The 19,714-nt window shown below is 35.0% G+C and overlaps 1 protein-coding gene across 3 annotated transcripts; it reads right to left on the bottom strand.

Moving 5' to 3' along the window:
- Window positions 1-309: 309 nt before the first annotated feature.
- On the bottom strand, window positions 310-19,063 carry LOC101255710 (protein ENHANCED DISEASE RESISTANCE 2). 3 transcript variants are annotated; one of them, XM_004242507.5, is made up of 22 exons: window positions 18,486-19,063; window positions 16,162-16,236; window positions 15,956-16,009; window positions 15,381-15,446; window positions 14,342-14,400; window positions 13,806-13,882; window positions 13,189-13,314; window positions 12,199-12,233; window positions 11,143-11,243; window positions 10,977-11,072; window positions 9,645-9,709; window positions 8,996-9,067; window positions 6,620-6,790; window positions 5,834-6,033; window positions 5,647-5,713; window positions 4,457-4,632; window positions 4,037-4,138; window positions 2,706-2,753; window positions 2,219-2,362; window positions 2,054-2,149; window positions 1,338-1,439; window positions 310-640 (listed from the first exon to the last, which is right to left on the bottom strand). In XM_004242507.5, the coding sequence occupies exons 1-22, from the start codon at window positions 18,720-18,722 to the stop codon at window positions 548-550; spliced, it is 2,262 nt and encodes a 753-aa protein (XP_004242555.2). In that variant the 5' UTR covers window positions 18,723-19,063; the 3' UTR covers window positions 310-547. The 3 variants fall into 3 exon arrangements, 2 of the variants coding, with proteins under 2 accessions (XP_004242555.2, XP_019070462.2); XM_019214917.3 differs by lacking the exon at window positions 16,162-16,236 and having other exon boundaries at window positions 18,486-19,013; XR_002028242.3 differs by lacking the exons at window positions 310-640; window positions 1,338-1,439; window positions 2,054-2,149 and adding an exon at window positions 3,806-3,870 and having other exon boundaries at window positions 2,272-2,362.
- Window positions 19,064-19,714: the final 651 nt, after the last annotated feature.

Genomic DNA, 19,714 nt, shown 5'->3' with positions numbered 1-19,714 from the left:
TATTAAACTAATTGAAGTCGATTATACAAAACCTCTATATTGATCAACATTCAAACTTATCATAACAAAGTCGGGATTTTATGTTTATAGATTCTGGATCAGAATTATTGGATTCTGGATGGGTAATTTTCACATATTAAATAAACATTTTAACACAAATACAAGACTTGAGTCAAAGTTACTAAGTTCTGCTGAATCCTTAACCGGCTCCACCCCTAGTGATGCTTTGCCAACTATCTTGAGTGAGCATATGTTGAGGAAATTTTTAACTGAAATTCAATTTATATAGAAAAATGGATAATCACTATATCTGTCACAAATATATGCGAATTTATTATCCACACAACAGTCATCTCAGTTACAAGTTACAACTTTTGTTACAAGGTAAAAGCATTTGATTCTGTGCTGTTTTTGGTATATCATTATGATACAACAACTATAAGTCATTCCCAGACAAGTGGGGATATAATGTATACAAAATAACAGTACTGACTCAACTATATTCGATTTCAAAGGCGATTAATGGCACTTACTAACAAAAGACTCATCAACCCTCCAATGGTACAGCAGAATCGACCTTTACGCGATTTAATCTAACAGTTCCAAGAATGTATTCAGGGAGTTCAGCCTCTTCTTTTGCCTGCAAAATGTGTATCCAACCATGGTCATGTGCAAGTGACATGAATCATTACAGAATGGCAAATGCAACTGAATTGTTAAGGAATTGAAACCAGGACGCCAACAACTTTTTGTCTTGTTGACATGGAAATGTATCGTTTTTGAACATGACCACTCACTTCATTTATTTTGAAGAAATCCGACCACCCAGTCTTTCAGCTTCCCTAGTAGTGGAGGGTTCGACGTTGACCCCTACTTTGTTTATTAGTACTCAAGAAAAAGTACAAGTAAAGGGGGCGAGGTTATTAGGACTTGATAAGGCTAGTTCAGAATATTTGAACTTCTCCTTTTACCATTTGTTCTTTATTCAATTGAGCATGATTGTGTTCAGGCACATCTTGTCTTTAGTTCTATTAGGTATGTAGATATTTGTGTTTTACGTCTGGTTTTAAGTATCTTAAGCTTCAATGCTTAAAGAGGGAAACAATAACATCACCATGTCATGTGCATGATTGAGAGAGACAGAGAAAACATTAATCAAGCAAAATAACGCTAAAATAGACCTGCGTCTATTCTTCTTTGTTTCTGAAAGAAACTTCTCACAAGTTCTAGAACAACAATGAAATGGTCTAGCATTTCATAAGGTTATCACTCTAAACTACTAGAAGATTTTACTCCTATTGAGATGGACCATGGTCACAAGATCAAGAACAACATACCTCAACTAGAATAGCAAGATCAACGACAAGGCTTGTCACATAGCCCAGTACAAGACCAATAACACCTCTTGCCACAGATGAAGAGCCGATGTCCACATCAATCTGCATGCATGAAGTTCCATTCAGGGTTAAAAATTAAAAAATCAGTGAAGAAAGCATATGCATTGAAGGAAAGCCACTTGAGAGTTCAGACAAATCCAAGCAAGCATAAATGCCTGAGCACAAGAGAAATACTTTCTTGCTTTTTCAGAGAGAACTCTAGCAACTTAGGGTGTATTTGGTATGTTTTCCAATGAATTTCCCGGAAAATAAGTATTTTCTCATTTCTTTTTCTGGTGTTCGGTAAATAAGCAGACAATATTGTTCCAAAGGCTTTTTATATATAATCTAGGCAAACACTATGGGGGTAGGGATGTGAGGATGATCAGGGTGGGGGCCTATAAAGTGCGGGGATGTGTTGGAAGGAGGGGAGAAGGCAATCAATGTGGAATCTCACTGATGAAACTTGTTTTCCAATTTTCCTCATTTTAAAGGAACTTAATTTCCTAGAGAATATTTTTAAAAAATTTTAACCAATCAAACATGGAAAAATTGAAAACTCCATATCAAACACACCCAGCAACTTAATCCACGCCGCTCCAACATTAAAGGCAGTAAAAGTAGCATGGTGATAGCATGCAGAATGCAAACTAAGAAGGTCAAACTTGGAACCCAACCTCAAGAAAGTTATCTTGTCGAAGGTACTTGCACGTTACTGCCTTCCCCAGAAGGCAAGCTTTAGTTCCAACGGCACGCTTAACCATCCAGTATCCCTGTTATCAGAAGCTATTAGCAAAGAGTGTATAAAGAAAGAAGTCTGCTCCCGACAGAGTAATTAATACCTCTCTAATGCTTGGAATCAATTTGAATCTTGAATCACGAAAAGAGTCAGTTCCATCAATGAATTTACCCAACAATGAATCCTTATTTACAGGTCTGTCAGCGGCATAATAAAGAACCAGGCTATAATTTGGTTTAGCTGGAACCTGAAAACCAAGCCAGAACAGAATCATTGACATTTCTTACAATGAACTTTTATTCAAGAAGATTGCATTTTCAGGTTAAAGACCCAAATTTGTGATGTCCTTTCCTTTAAAAACTGTATTTGTATTTTTTCAACTAGATAATCTTAAAGATAATGATCAACGTGAATGTTTTAGGACGAATCTTTTAGCTATAATACACAGTTTAAACTCTTAATTCTTCAGCCTTTGAATTCTCTTCATACTTTTGGATCCACAGTGGTTATTAACGATGTGTTCATGTCAAGTCTTTTGTGAAAAAGTCTGATCTATTTAAAAATTACAAGGGAAAAGCCAAAACGCGTACCTGAAGGTTAATTATTAGGACGAATGGAATTTTCTTCCCTGCTTCAGACTGCAGTTAGGAAACATTGTTAACAACAAATATGCTTAGCAGCTAATAGAATCAGGAAATAAGATTGGATAGAGAAATATGCTTCATTGCAAAAACTGGCAACCAATTCTTGCACATTGTTCAGTTAGAAACATTGTTTTTTGGGTTGAATTCAAGGAAGCTCTTTAAATCATATCTTGTTTACCTTATAATGAGGAACAAATTCCACTAGCAGAAAAAAAGCATTTCCAGAATACGACACTCAGGGGACAAACTGATATATATGAATATATTCTGCTTTTACTTGACAAGTGGAAAGAGGACTGCTCTTGCCTGTGAAATTTATATAGTTCTATTAGCAGTGGTACTTGGTGATTTCACGTGCTAATTGTCCCCATTTTTGCTGATATTAACACTGCTTTGTCCTCTAACTTCTAAGACCTTGCAACTATTTTCAATGTTTCATATAGGGGTTGACATTGCCTTGATGAATGGAAATGTCTAACTTTACAACTTAAAATCTTGTAAAAAGACATAAAGTTGATTGAACAAAAAATACCGTGAGACACAATTATGGACAACTCCTCTCTTACCATAAAGGTCTCCAGAAGTTTGAGATTGATCATGATATTAGAAATAAGTTTGGAAGGAGAGAAACTAGTGAAAGGTAGAAAATACCTCGGATAACTCGGAGGTAAAATATCGGCAGAAAAGAAGCCACCGTAACTAGTCAAAAGCTAAGATCCATTCCCCCATTCATTGTGGCACTTTGTGTGGTGAAAGAGACTATTCTCGTAGTAACAATCCTAGGATGCTAATAATCACAAGTTCATGACTAAATATAAAAAGCTAGAAAAGTGAAGTTCTTGCATTATCATTTTCATGTATTTTCTGTTTCATTTCCTTTAAATTGATATGTAAAAACTTTACAAAGTTCTATATCATACAACAAATTTTGCAATGACTTTAAAGAGACAAAAGGTGACGACAAGCACGTCTACAGGCAGTGTTTTGTATAAATAAAATTTCAATAATCACGTCAATGGTTCGCTTCAAAAGGTCAGGAATCTGACCTGACCTATCTCAGCGTTAGCTCCATATAGGAGCTATCTGATTGCATCTTTCGTTTAGGAGATAACTGGAAACAATATATCCATTATCTTCTCAGAAAAATTTTGATAGTGCATTGACGTGAAGTAAATTATCTTTTGTTCACTTTATTAGTTTGACTAACAAAACAACTTCTCTTCTTTTTTTTAGAGGATAAACAAAGTGCAGTCAGGGACTAAGTGATTCTTCATTACCTGAACAATACACTTAGGATGAAGAGCAATATCTGTGATGCATTCATCCACCTTGAACCAGTCAACTGCAATAAGCTTGAGCAGAGGATCTCCACCAGTAACCTACAAAAGATGCAATTACTATGATTCTAATTTCTATCCAGCTTAATGCATGACCTAAACTACGAGGTAAGCAAGGAGTTTAAAAGATGGCACGGCCTTGGTGATCAGCAATTAATAAAAACAAACAAATTGTCCATAGGCACAATTTTTTATGACTCAATAATACCCTTGGTCTTTCTTCTTTTCTTTATACTCAAAACTGCAAAATATGTGACTCTTGTGATACGGAAGAGAAGCAGGAATAGAAAGCTGTTAAAAAATATTCAGGAACATGTGAAAACTTGATCCAAATATTTGGATTCAAGAATTAAAAGCTACCTTCGTACTGTCTTTCAAGTATGTCTTTCCTCTGATCATGAAACCAGAACCACTCGGTGAAGACCAGCAATCAGAGTCACCCTCACCCTTTGCATGCCGCATGGTACCATGAAACTGACTTGGATCAAGAGTTAATGAAGGTACATTGGGATTTAGTTCCTTACTAGTGTCTGGTGCTGCATGCAAGACAATTTTTTTTTAATGAAGTTGCTTAAGAGACTTTAAGTGGAAAAGGATAAAATGCAGTATCATCTAAAGACTGAACAATTTCCCTACAACTGAATGTATATAACAGTGACCTCATACCATCCACTCCCTACTCCAGAAAAATGGTACATAGTGGCGAGAGGGATTTATGCAAGGTGTCTACTTTCTTTGCAGACCTCTACATTAAACATTCAAACCTTCTAGGCTAATAAAACAATACTTTAGTGTTCTTTTGATAGGTAAAGGTAGTTTCATTGATATTCAGCAATAAGTGCATGTTATTACACCAAGAGATTAGCTACGTCCAATATTGTGCAGTCAATAACAACTATGCCTCAAATCACGTATCATGTACTGAGCTCAAATCACTACGCCCAATATTGTGCAGTTACTACAGCCATGTTGCACCAAAGGATAATAGAGATACATCCAAACTTTACAGTAATCACGGATCCAGATAGAAGAGATACATCTAAACTATACAGTTGTCACGGCTCCATGTTTGTTTCTTCCATCTCTTTCCTTCCAGATGGACCACCATATTGTCATAGGGATTGTGATCCAAACCAAGGTTGAAGTCTTTACTTAACCTTTCCTGTACTGGCATAGGAGGAGAGCTTGGCTGTTCTAGGCATTCCTCCACTAAGTAACAAAACGCTGAACATTACACTCCAAAGTTGGGTGGTGAAACTGCAGCGAAAGAAGAGATGGTTCACATCTTTACTTTCTTTTTCACAGAGAGCATTGTTGCCAATGTTAGGCCCCTATTTTGGAGACTGTTTCGAGTAACAATTCTTGTTTTTAATTTTAATTGGTCTTAAAGAGGACTAATGTTCTTCATAAATACCATCTCAAGTAAATCATTCATGATCTGCTTAGTAGTTAGAGTAACTGATGATGGAGATACATGATTACAAATTGAACTGCTACAGATATGCTTCCACATATACCAAAGCAAGAAAGGTGGCAATGAATTTAGTTACCCGATGTCTTCTTTAAGGCTAAGCTTGCTATGGCCCATGAAACATTTTTTAGCTTAACCTTTTTGTCCTGTCAGAGGTAAATAAAGAGTAAAAAAAACATATAAAGGGTTCAAAGGCAGGTAATCGAACAAGACAGTTTCGGAGCTATTGCTGTGCTTTTGATGAAGGAACACGAGAAACAACAAACCTGCTTACTAGATACTTCATCACCACTATCTTCATCTGATGATGACGAATCGGTACCTATTGCATCATAGAATTCATCTGACCCCATTGCATCCTCAAGCTCATTGCTTGATATAGAAACACCAGATGTTTTTGACTGAACAACTACAGTGGATGATTCAAATGTAAGTGCTGGATTTGCTCCAATATATTCCTTTAAACCTACACAAATGATAAAACTTTAAGATGGGCAAAAATCACCACTGCAATGAGCTGTGATATAAAGAAGGTTGCATGGCCTAGCCATTCTGACTTCAGAATTATTGTATGGTCTATGCTTTCTGGCCAATGATAAAGGAAGCAAGGAAGAACATAACAACTCGTAGGTATAGAAAAGAAGAAACTATACATTGATTAGGGAAAAAAAAATCTTAACCGGAAAGTGAGGTAGAAAGAGAGAATTAATCTTTCACTGCTTAAGAAAGGAAAATAAAGATGCAGAGTTCCGCAGACCACATAAGCTCCAGTTACATAATGTAAGAGCAAAATCAGAGGCATTACTCTCAACTTTTACTCAACATGCAAAGTAGAAACAGAGAACAGAAGAAAAAAATGCCGCATCATCAATGCCAAAAAGAATACGTTCTATGACCTACAGATGAAGGTTATGGATTTTTTGTCCATTTTCTGGGGATGGGTAGAGGGGAGGATAATTCCGGAAACTAAAAGAATACAATGTATTGTGAATTTAGGCTTTCTAACACAAGGCATGAGCTTCCAGAAAACATAGGTAATCAAATTGACCAACCTGCCACTTGACTCAACATTCCAAAAGGAAGTGTTCTCTCAAATTTACAGAATTCATTATTCTTCCACTTAAACCAGGCCTTAGAACGTATCTCCAGAATCAGTGTCACAAGGCATCTGGCAGGCTTTAATGAGGAGGAAGTGCCTATATTGCTGATCTCCCAAGAACAAGCTACAATATAACATAGTTTTGTCAGGACCAATCAGCAATGCTTAAGAATAAATAATCTCTTATCTTAAATAAGTTGCAATAAATCTAGAAATGCTAACATCGAACTCATAAAATTTCCATGGTATCAACAATGTCTTGAGAACTGAAGCAAGAACAATGGTACTCATGCGGCATGCATCTATCTAATTAGCAGCTTGAAGTAGAAGCATATACGGCTATATAAATGCACAAACCAATTACAGAAAACTAAGTTTCATGATCATCACTTTGACAGCATACTACAAAAGAAAGTGAAGTTTGGCAGACACGATTCTCACAGATCTACCAGTAAGTAAAACAGTGTCAATAGAACCTCACTATACCAAAATAATTTTGATAGGTAATATAGCATAATTTCTTTTGAGAAATAATATAGCATAATTTTAAGAAAAACATAACCAAGGAAGAAGGAATCCAAAGTAATATGGATAAGTTATAAACAGAAGATGTTTAGGCTACCCGAAGATCTGTATAAACAAACATTAGGACACACTGAGAAAGCCAAAAAAGAAACAAATTTGTGTCATTGTGTCCCAACATAAATTTTGAAGCACTTCATGCAAGGTAAACATTTGACAAAGGTACAGCTCATGAATCTAAAATTAAAAAGTGGACTGTACTTGAGGTTAGTAGTGTTGCACATATTGAGAAGCAGAAGAATGGGTATGTAACATGTATAAGAAGTAAGAACATGTTACAATGTAGTTACAGGTACAAGCAAACATGTTCACCAAGGACAGATTGCTCAAATGGGGCTACAGTATACATCCTCAGTGTGTGTCTGCACGTCAATGGAAGAAGAAACAAGGGACCATCTGTTTGTGCAAAGTCAATTCACCAGGCAGCTATGGGCTAACATTCTGTAATGGATGCATCTACAGTTTGGTATTGGTAGAATATGGGATCATCATCTAACAGTAGATCATCAAGAGTGCAAAAGGGAAGACTCGTAGAGCTCAAATATTTAAAATGGTCTATGCTGACACAGCCTATGCCATATGGATAGAGAAAAAATCAAAGAATTTTTAAGCAAAAATATGTTGATGTGGATAGGATCACTAGGAATATTGCCTTCTCTTATAAAATGTTAAGCACCACTTGGTGTGAGAACTTCAATTCAGTCTTGGCTGCTGTAACCATTCTAGCCCTTAAGTGGTTAAGATAACCTCAATAGGCTGTTAGTTATTTCATGGAGGTTAGACGCATGGCTGTTTATTTTCTCAGATTAAGCTGGCAGTAGCTGTTTTTTTTTTTTTTTTTTTTAAATTGAGAAACGGCTGTTGGCTTGTTTTTAATTGACTGGTGATTAATGCAATGTTAGTCACCTAAAAGATATGTATAAGAACAGGTTATAAACCCTGTTGCTGGAGTAACCCCCGGGATCCCTCATCATAAAGTCAGCTGTTTCCTGTTTCCCCCTTCCTGCACAAGTATTGCTGTCTTCCACGTTTACAAGTATGATCTCTTAGGTTACCATGATTATCCTTGACCTTTCAGATGAAATCCAACACACATTTGAAGCTAAATTATCTCATATCCATCTGGATTAAAGATATCATTAACTAGTCAAAGGAGATGAATTTCCAGACGACAAAAATCTAGCTGAGCTGCACTGAATTGGGATTGGCTGGATGTTTAGGATAATTACCCAGATTATAAATATTTCCAGATATACAAAACATATTCCGAAGGCTTATGCATCTGGACCAGTTATCCTCCGCAATAGACTTCAGTCTGAGCCATGTCAAATATCTCGTTTAAGCCTTTAAGGTCTTTATCAAAATCCTACTTCATCTCCTACCTTCATTTTCGAGCGACATGTGGTTTTGGGACATATACAGTAAGAAATTTTTTTAGTTTCTCAAGCTGAGGGCTCAAGTTCAGTCTCTTGAACCATTGCTTGAGAACTTCAGGCATCAAACTAATGTTGTTTGTGTAACTGAAATCTCTAAAATATTTCTCAGCACCATGGCACTAACTCGTATTCTACCCATCATCTCAAGGTAAAAACACATGAGTAGGAAAATAGCATGGACGAGGTGATAGAAATCCCTGAATCAATCCTATATCCTAACCATACTAGTAACAAGCGATCTCTTCAGATACTATATTTTATTTTTGATAAACCTTCCAGTACTACATCTTTTATGAAGTGGAGTTACTTACCGATCATTTTTATACGTCGATATCCACTTTTTGGCGGCCGCTTTTTGTATTCAGTTGGGAAATGCAAAATTGCTGCATTAAATGTTGAAAAGTATCCATCAGTGAAAGCATAACAATTTAAAATGAAAAAGTAAACAAACAAGCTGAATAGCATATGATATGTATGCCTGGTATTGAGAAAACATAGATTCTAGCCTACTAACAATTATTACGACTCTCTATTTCTTTAGATAATATTTCCAAAAGGGAAGAACCACAAGTACAAATATACACTATCCAGTGCCCGAGGAACTCCCTGCCAGACACTCATCAGATCAATATATATATGCAGGTATTGCCAATGTAGTCAAACGATATATAGGGCAAGGTCTGATTCTCGGAAAATGCAAGCTCATATCCTTGACAAATTCTCTGCTTATAATTTCTACAAAATTTTTGCATAACTACACCATACTTACAATAATTTGAAGTGTAAGGTTCTAAAATAATAGGGACAGCAAATTTAAGCAAATGAACGGATTCATGCACATTAATCTTTCTTATTAACAAAACAAAAGAAGCAGAAATTATTAGAAATCTTTCTCAAAGAAGAAGGATTTTTGGATATAATACAGATGAATTTAATAGAGAGAAAGCTCAGGATCCTCACTATATGTTCCATCTTGACCATGAAACCACCTCCGAGAAAAGACAAAATCTCTTTTAGACTGCCACCTGCAAAAGAGAACCTCTGATGTATTAAAAGAAGAAGAAGACTAAAGGAGACCAAATTTGAAAGACCTCCAGACATAAAGAGAAGGATCACCCACATCAAAGGGTCGAAAAAATGATAACATTTCACTACAGGCCTATCAAGACGGCAAGTGATACATAAAACAGGACAAGACAACAAGGTTTGATGTTGCATGTACAAACACCTTAAACAATACATTTCACATATCAAGAAGATCCATAATCAACAGTGTTTCTTTCGTTCACATCACTCATTTGTGTTCTCCTTAATTTCAGCTCATACCCTACCACCCAGCTTTGGAATTCAACTGCTCATAGATGCTAGTATTTCTTCTATTCTGTTTCTACATTACTTACGTATCCAAATGCTATCTTCTGCTTCTCAGCATCCCTTTCCATTCTTCTTCCTAACAACATCATACACACAAGTGGGGTCTGCGGAGGGTGGTGTGCACTCAGCTTTTGTGAATATAGAGATATTGTTTCCTGTTTCCTGGTGTATGTTTTAATCTTTCCACCCTTATGCCTCAGCAGCCGCTATTAGAGAAAGAAGATATGGAAAACGAAACTACTATCACTAAGTTAATTTTGCTCACCACCCCAAATCCCTAAGCTCCTCAATCTTGGATACAGCCTCAACATTTCTTGATGTATCCTTATCTGCCCCCTCTATAATTTTATAATATTTTTTCATTATCTTATCCAATTTTTCTTTCACTGAGGATTTTAACTGTAACTTGGTGGTTATGAGTACTAGAATAAATTTAAGGCAAGTTAATATGGGAAACACATTCAAGTCTTCCATTCCTATCAAGGACTCATAAATCTACTCATTCCAATTCCTTTGCTTCCTTCTTTTTCTTCTTTTTATATGCCAATCACTAGCTTTAACATAAAGCTTTAAAAATTTGTAAGCCAAAGAATAATTTGTACATCACCATACCTGATTCATTGACTCAACTAGCTTTAGTACTAGTCGCGCACCAAAGATGCTATTAGCAGCAGCGCTAGCTTCTTAGAAGCAGTCATATCCAACATTTATAGAGGTGAAATACTAGTCAACCACTTCAGCCAACTTGATGTTATGAGATTGAGGAATACTCTTATATTTCTGAAGACTGGTTGATAGTTTGTCTCATATTGGTTAGTGATAAGCTCTTCAATCAGATAAATGGTCTTTAACAATTCTCAAAAAATATACCCCCACAGAGCACCATTAAGAAGCAGAATATGAACGGTTGGAACTTACCAAGAAAGTTTTCGGAGATCAAGTGTCCCATAAACAACATCACAGTGACCGTCCAAAGATTCTATCAACTCCACGTCCCCTGTTAACATATCCCACCTGCAAGATAACTATTAGCCAGAATTGAACAATAAAATTCCACAACTTTCACATAGTTCAAGGAATATACTCATATCTTCGATGTCGATCAAGACTCAAAAGCACGTCAAAGACAGTATCTGCACTAGCTTCGACAACACCAACGGCCTTGACAAGAACTCCTTTACCAGTCTACAGGAAAGAAGAAAAGAATGGCAGACAAGTTCTTGATTGTACAAATAAAACCTAGGATAATATGAAAGACCTTAAAAGGAGCATGTCAGACTAGTTTTTGACTGTATAAATAATATAAAACCCAGACAACGATCCTAGAAGATTTGCCAAATATAAAAAAATATATGAAGATATAGATGACAAAAGAAAAGAACAGAATGCTTATATCTACCTTATTTTTCATAGATATTAAATCAGCAGCTACCTTATAAATAAAATATTAAATCAATAGCTTGTGGAAATTAATCATAATCTCATTTTACCTACTATCTATAATGTTGTTATATTTTAGAAAGAAATTTGCTTGGGATACAGCAACAAGTATCCTATCAAACTGAGTTCTGCCCTTTCAATCTCACTACTCAGCAAGATGTCATATAAATCAGAATCAGAACCAGTGACGAAGGAATTAGAAAAGAGAAGTCATAAGAAAATATACAAATGGTTCAGTTTCTTCAATCCTGCAGGTCATGCATAGACTAAGACTATTTTAATGTAGGTATATGCTTTTCTTAGTTTAGCACCAAGGGCTTGGCCTAGTGGTTCTAAAGATCAAATCTCAAAGGAGCAAAAACTCATGATTCCTTCTATTTGTTCAAGCTTTGTGGATAGAGTTACCCCGTACCTGTGTTAGTGGGACATAGTAGGTAATCCATGAAATTAGTCGAGGTGGACGCAAGTTCGCTTGGACACCATGGTTATATATATTTGTATGTACATATTTGATGGTTTAAACAAAAAACTACATATATCAGTCAGGAATTAAAGAGTGTCTTTCATAAACTTGGTTAAAGCTCTTAAAGATTTATCATATCTCTTAATATGCACCAATAAACAGCAGTCTAGACATCCCAACACAGTATAGACTTGCAATCTCCAATCACGACAGTAAATCTAGTGACATGGCAGATACCTTTTTGTTTGCCATATCTTCAAATATCCGAACACCTATACTACAAAGAAGGTGGGAAACGACATCAGAAAATGAGTTACAACATTTGAAGAAGGCAAATTTTAGAGGCATAGCAGATAAGTTTAAACAAAATTATTCCAACTCAAAAATTCAAGTAAAGATCTAACAGGAAAAGATCAAACTGAAATCCTAAAACCATTTTATCTTTCCCTTTTTATATTACTAATCAAGAAGAAAATCTAAAGCATATATTGTGCTGACAAGATAGTAATCTCTTCCTTTGGCATGATCATATATCGTACATTTTTCTTTCCTCTATTTGACTGCTGCATTAATATATTTGGGGATTACTTACAGTACGTAGTCTTAATAACAGAAAACTATACCAAGTTCTCAAACAATTGTCTGGTAAGCAAGTTGTTGATACCCTGTTTGATTTCTGGTCAGGATGTTATTTCATTCAAAGCTGCTATTATTTTCCTTCAAGGGTATTTGTCCTACAGGTGTAAACAGTTATTTGGACCAAATTGTATTAGTCTTTCGGAAACAACAAGGTAGTGGTAAGTGGTAACTGGTAAGGTCCATATATTCTGCCCTCCTCAGACCCCACTTGTGATATTTCACTTGGCATGTTGTTGTTGATTGGCATTATTCTGTTTTTTCTCCTCATCTAATCCAATAGCTTTTCAAAAATATTACTCCCTCCTTTTCGATTAGCTCGTCTTACTCTCCTTTTTAGCTTGTTTAAAAGAGAATGTCTCTTTCCTTTTTGAGCAACTCATTAATTTAAACTTTCCACGTAACATGTTTAAGACGAGAAGATCAAATGACATTTTGGTTCAATCTACATATCTTTAGTTTACGACCCCAAGATTCTCATTCAAATATTTTTCCTTACTTTCTTAAACTCTGTGCCATGCCAAGTCAAAACCAGACAAACAAATTGAAATGGAGGGAATAATTATTATTAAAGAAGATGAAAAGACATACCATCAAGAGTACGAACACATTTCCACTCATGTGCTTCAACCACATCTGTGCCATCTGCTTCAAAGTACACATCCGATTCACTTTTGGCACCCAATTTTGAGGATTTCCGCAAGAGTTTCTCAGGACCTATGCATTGAAGGGCATTTTTGAAAATTTATTGTCATTTTGAATGTTTGTATTCACACATCAAGGACATGTGGTTAATAGTGTTGTGGATGGCATCATCAACATTTGACAAATTGTCAACGATAAAAGATTTTGTAAAGCAACAAAAAGAGATAAATAATACAATAGGATACTTAATTTGGATGGAAAGAAAAATCATCTACAATTGAAAAGCAGCACATGCACCCATAGAGGTGTGAATATGCATGTTACACACACGGTATCCAGGGAAATAAAAGTTTTTATCTGTTTTGACATCACTGATGTCATCCATACTGCTTGGAATCTTCTGTTACAGGAAGGAAATCAAAATTAAAAATACTAGTTAAAGGAATGAAGAATCTATTCTATGCTGGAAGAGGCAAAATCATTTTTAAAAAAAATAAAATTGATCGGTGCAGGCAAAATCATAATTTTCACAGAGTATCAGCAATAGTTTCCCCCCTCCTCACCTTGTCCTATTCTTATCAGCTGCTTCAAGCCATGCGCATACCGCCGTACTCTAGGTCGATGTCCAGCAAGGTTGATCCTTTAATAGAGAGATTAATTTAATGAGATACAGAAACTATTTAAAGAGATAGCAAGGAGAAAGACCAACTATATAAGAATTAACATCACAATGGGCTCAAGCAACAAGTCAAAGAGTTGATGAAAACTGTAACATAGATATAAACACTATCCAAATTCTATGTTGATTAGATCCTCCAAAAATATCGCCGCAGTCGTGTTGGATCCTCCAAAATAGTACCTTTTCAAGGATCCGAAGCAGATGCATGGGCATTTTTGCAAGATCTGAGCAATGTAAGCTAAATCCTAAATTAGTAAGGCTTCTATTAATCACTCTCCAGTTTCCAGATTGTTGCCTCTTTTAGAGAAGGTAGAAAATAGAAGGGGGAAGGGATGTGGGAGGCACTCCAAATAAAAATGACATCAGTCTATTAAATTTCAGAAGAAGCATTTTTTTTCAATCAAGAAGTCTGGACCATACTCGCTCTCTAACTTCAGTTTATCTCTTGCACTTTGACCTCTTGAAAGATCATAATCTGCCTGCAATAAAATAGTCCAGTATGAGAAACAACAGTTTATCAAAGTAAGATGGCCACATTCTTTCATGAGCATGATTTTATGGTGATCTGGGATCAAACCTATTCATGCATCAGATGCTTCTGCGAAAATTGCCAGAAGAAGCATCCATTTAGAGTCTTGTAACCTAATTCACTCCTAAGCAGGAAACAAATAACTACTTTCCCTCATTCTATTTCGTACTTCATTATCACATCTTTCCTTTAATCTCAGAAACCACAATAGTAAAAGTCGATTACAGTATTTCACATATATAGATGAACTTAAGTACACCTCACTCCGAGGTGATTTCTTCTCATATGTCTAAGCATTGGTGGACAGAGTTACCAGTACCTGTTGGTGGGAGGTAGCACATATTCCGTAAAATTAATCCAAGTCCGCGCAAGCTAGCTCGGACACCACGGTTATTAAAAAAAGAAAAGGACACCTACCTCATGAAATTTGACTAGAACAAAAATTAGAAAAAGAAATTGTGGTGCCTTATAATTTTTGTTTGCACTCCCCTTTTCTTTATTTTCTTTTCTTGAACGTATAACCTTCAATTAATAGGACTTGGAAACTCTGACCTAATCTCATGTGGAACAAATTAATGCCTTTGCTAAGTAACAACTCAAGTGATGTGCCGTTTGCAAGGGATGTGGCACGTGAAAGTCAACAAAGATGTTAATATCAGCTGGTTCTGTCTATGATTAGATCAAATCGCCAAGTCCGACAAGTTCAAAATCAAATCAGCTAAACTGGATCATAAGTGCAAGCCTCCTCTTGCATAAAATATAACATCACAATTATGCACAGAATAGTTTAGAACTGCAGAGAGTATTATAGTCTCAAGGGGAAATGAGCCAACACCTTTACTTGCAATAAGTTGGATCTGAAAACCATGTTAACAAAATTCATGAATAAAGGAAAAAGAAAATCAAGTCAAAATGTCCATCATGCCTTACCTGTTGTTTTGCTCGATCAAAGGCTTCCATCCATTTCCGTACTTCACCAGGCGAAGCACAAGCAATCTTCCAGCAATAGATTTTAATCAAGTATTAGCCTTCTCAATATAAAATAACCCGCAAAATTAGCTAACTCCACTATGAGGAAACTAATAGTTGTGAGAGAATTAGTATAGAAGAGTTGACAGAAACATTTTGGATTTAAATGAGATGGACTCATACACCTTGATGACATCTGAATCAGAGAGCATGTCACTATTTATGTGTTTTTATGTTCGTTAGTGGACAACTTTATTGATTTGTCATCTATGAACAGAACAATTGGAAAATGTTAGGAAAAGAAGACAAAAACACATTCATTGTCCCTCTCCCTGCTTCTGATAATAAAGGGCCATGAAATACTATCTTCAGTTACATTACAGTGAATCAACTGAGCCCCGAGATATTCAGCATATGTTGGCAAGCTAAATTTTGAACGACAATATCTCTTTTAAGTAGTAAGAATCTTTATTAACAAAAGAAAGATAAGCATCATCAGCTTCATTAACAATGCATAAAGAATGAGTCCCACTTACTTCTCCCCTTTTTGTCTCGTCCAATCGATTGTAAAACCTCAACACATAGAGATCCTAAAAAGGACAAAAGAAAAAGAAAATGTCATTGGGGTATGGATGCAAAGAACACTTATCTGAAAGTACATGATGCACCAATAAAAAGAAGGGTCAAATTTATGCTTAAGGGTCAGAGAAATCAATAAAATGTTAATGGTTTTGAGTCTCACCCCATGGTTAACTCTTCGGCGACCTATTTCCTCCACCATAAGTGTGTGATTTATAACACCCCTCCTTATTGGTTTCTGCAACAAGGATGTAATAACATAAATCAAGGCCTTCGCTTCTATGCAGCAAATACATCAGATACTAAAATACTCCTTTTTTCCTTTTTTATTGTGACTAAGCACTAAAAATACTCCCTCCGTTTCAAAAAGAATGACCCTATTTCCTTTTTAGTCTGTTTCAAAAAGAATGACCCCTTTCCTTTTTTTGGCAACACTTTTAACTTTAAATTTCCACGTGACATGTTTAACACCACAAGATTAAAGGGCATTTTGGTACATTTGACATAACTTTAATTTAGTACCACAAGATTAAAAAGTCTTCTTTCTTTTCTTAAACTCCGTTCCAAGTCAAACTAGGTCATCCTTTTTGAAACGGAGGGAGTACTTAATTTGTATGGACCAATTATTCGACACAAGCTTGACAATGAATGAGAGAAAATGGGCCGAGTACACAAATTTTAAAATCATTGCCACTAAAGATGGCCAGCAAGGGGGATTCAAAGAAACAGAAAGAAGATAAATTTAAGGCATAAAGATTATTAACAAAGGGTTACCTACCTGGAAAATGGAAATTCCCGCAGGTAACATAAAGGTTTTGCCTTAAAAAGGTAGCTATTCTTATAAACTCTTGCAACCAAGAATCCTGAATTCAACTTTTTTTTCTGTAAACAAGACCGTTGGGTGTCTCACCAGATATTACCTCCTCATGTAGAGCTCTAAAACTTTAGTCTCGACTAAGACAGAATGCTAAACCATAATAATTTTCCTTATTTTCTCACTTAACTAAACTGTGTTGCAAGGGTTCTTACTTTTATTCACTGTGAACTCTTTTTTTCCTCTACAACCGATCTGTCAGTTAGCATTTACAGGAAAACAGGAAACACCACTAGTTTACGCAAATTATTTCAAGAAAGGGAGAAAATTTAATAATATGTTGTTCTATGTGGGGACTAATTCACACAAATATGTTGAATGAGACGATCTGTACTATGCAATGAAGACAAGGAGTAGCTTTAGTGAAGCAACAACAATCTACTCATCTTCCTTTCACTGTCAGCTACATTTATGCAGTAACATGTCCACATCAACAGTACTCTTTACCAAAGGGTAACATTAATATATCATATCTCAAGAAGTGTTTAAATGGCACCTCTTCAAAATGCTCGTTTATAGGTTTTTTAGTAGTTCGCAAAAAATACTACTATGTTATTCAAAAAATTTTGTGCAAAATCTACTCTATGTGTCAAAAGGTTACCTAATTGGCTAATTTGACTAAATGAACTTTTTCTTTAAGCTTTTAACCTTGGTCTGTACATATTACTTGCTTTTCAGATTATATTCAAGCTACAAGATATTTAAAATGCAAGGGAAGAGAACATTTGGTTCTATTGAGCCACTCAAATCTATCAGATTCCCCTATAACCAGAAATTGGCTCAACTGAAATATGAATAGGTCCGGTCAGATATGATGAACACATCTGTTACCGTTGTCAAAAAAAATATATGATGAACACATACTACCAACAAAACTAAATTAACGAATTTGCAACAACAACTATATCTCGATCCTAAGCTAGTTGGGGTTGTTTACCTAAATCATCACTGTCCATGTCACTCCATTAGGCCCATTCGATCAAATATTGTAAATACTAACATATTTAAAAATTTGGATACCGACTCTAGCACTAGAGTTCTCTAAATTTTTACAAACGTACAAATCTATAAACAATACTAGAACACTCCTAGTGACTATAGGACTTAGGGGTCCTTTGGTAGAGATTATTAGGAAAAACAATGCAAGCATTAGCCTTAAATGGTACAAAAGTACAACCTTTTTACTTATCTCCATTTCAATTTATTGTTCTGTTTTAACTTGACACCAAGTTTTTAAATGTATAAAGAAAGACTTTAAATTTCTTTTAATGTTATGGTGGTAAAGAGTTGTAATTGAAGAGTTCAACAAAAAGAAAAAGCATTCTCTTTTATAAAAAGACCAAAGAGGAAAATAGATAAATTAATTGAAACCAATGAGTAATTTTTTTTATAACATAGAGTAAGGACGGGGAAATCATTATAAGGGACCTCCCAACAAAGTGAAAGTTAAGCTAGCCTACCAATTGAACTATTAACAGCAACATAAACATCATATAGCCACCTAATTGAGCTAAAAAGAACAATAATCTTAAGCAACAAAAGCATCATCTAGTCAACCAACTAAGCTACTAGCAACAGTAATCTTAAGCAAACAAAAGCATAAAAAAACTTACAGTGCCAGGATTTTCATGGGGATCTCTCTTATACATTTCCATATACTTCCCACGTATATATAAGAATCGAAGATGACAATACTCATGCCCAATTGTATTAACACCCAAATGATAAACCCAACCAAAATACTCAAAAGCATCATTATCTCCACCTCTCTCATCAGCTCCACTCTCTGAACCACCACTCTCCGATGATCCACCTTCACCTTTCACTTTAGGGAAAATTTCTGAACCCATTTTCAAGAATCATATACAAAAAAAAAAAGTAATCTTGAAAATCAAATAAGTAATAATCAAATAAAACAGAAAAGGGGAAAAAGGAAAAAGTTGGATTCTTTGCCTTGTGAATTGGAATAATTTTATCGGAATAGACGGAGACTTTTAATTTTTATTGATTGTATCGAATTGTTATTGAGGATGAATGAATGAAACAAGAAAAAAATCTAAGGTGAGAGAATTTGGTTGAGTTTGCAAAGAAAGAAAAAAATACACTTATTTTATAATTTACTTAGATTTTGAAAAAAAAAATTTAATTAAAATGGACTATTAAAAAGTAAGATAACAGAGAAAATATTTTTTTTTATAATAAAGTTTTAATTTTGTGATTTTTGTAGGTTTTAGATATAAGAAAAAAGGAAATTGAAATTTTGTTTCAATACTCTAATTATGATGTACTTTAATTGAGATATTGGACACCTAAAGTGCTTTTATGTGATATTTTTAAAGATGAATTTTAAAAAAAAAAATTAATTATATTTCAATTTTAAAAATTTAGATTGGTTAATCTTACCCAAAATCAGAAATAACATAGCTTACGTGTGGTGTTTTCAAGAGATTCAAATATTTTATATTTTTTTCAAAAATTTAATCTTATAATATTGAATTAATTTATTTTAATTAAATTAATTTTTAAGGAATAAAACATAACAAGTGTTTTGAGATGAAGAAAATGTATGCCACCAAAAGTGAAAGGATGAGAATCGAAATATTATTATGCCGTCCAATCCAAAAAGATTCAAATTTCCACAAATGTCACTCGACGTGCTTATTGGCTCTTACCTACAATAACAAAAACTTAGGCCTGCAACATGAGACCAAGTAAGAATTGTCCCAGGTACAAAACAACTTGTATATATGTGAGTCCAGAAAAAGTCTCATGCTGACAAGTAATATAATGTACAGCCGTTTCATGATTAGGATTTACATATACATTTGAACTAAGACCGGTC

The sequence above is a fragment of the Solanum lycopersicum genome, chromosome 7 (genome assembly GCF_036512215.1).
Source record: "Solanum lycopersicum chromosome 7, SLM_r2.1".
Lineage (NCBI taxonomy): Eukaryota > Viridiplantae > Streptophyta > Magnoliopsida > Solanales > Solanaceae > Solanum > Solanum lycopersicum.
The sequence above is the reverse complement of the archived record's forward strand: the minus strand, read 5'-3'. Positions and strand labels throughout refer to the sequence as shown.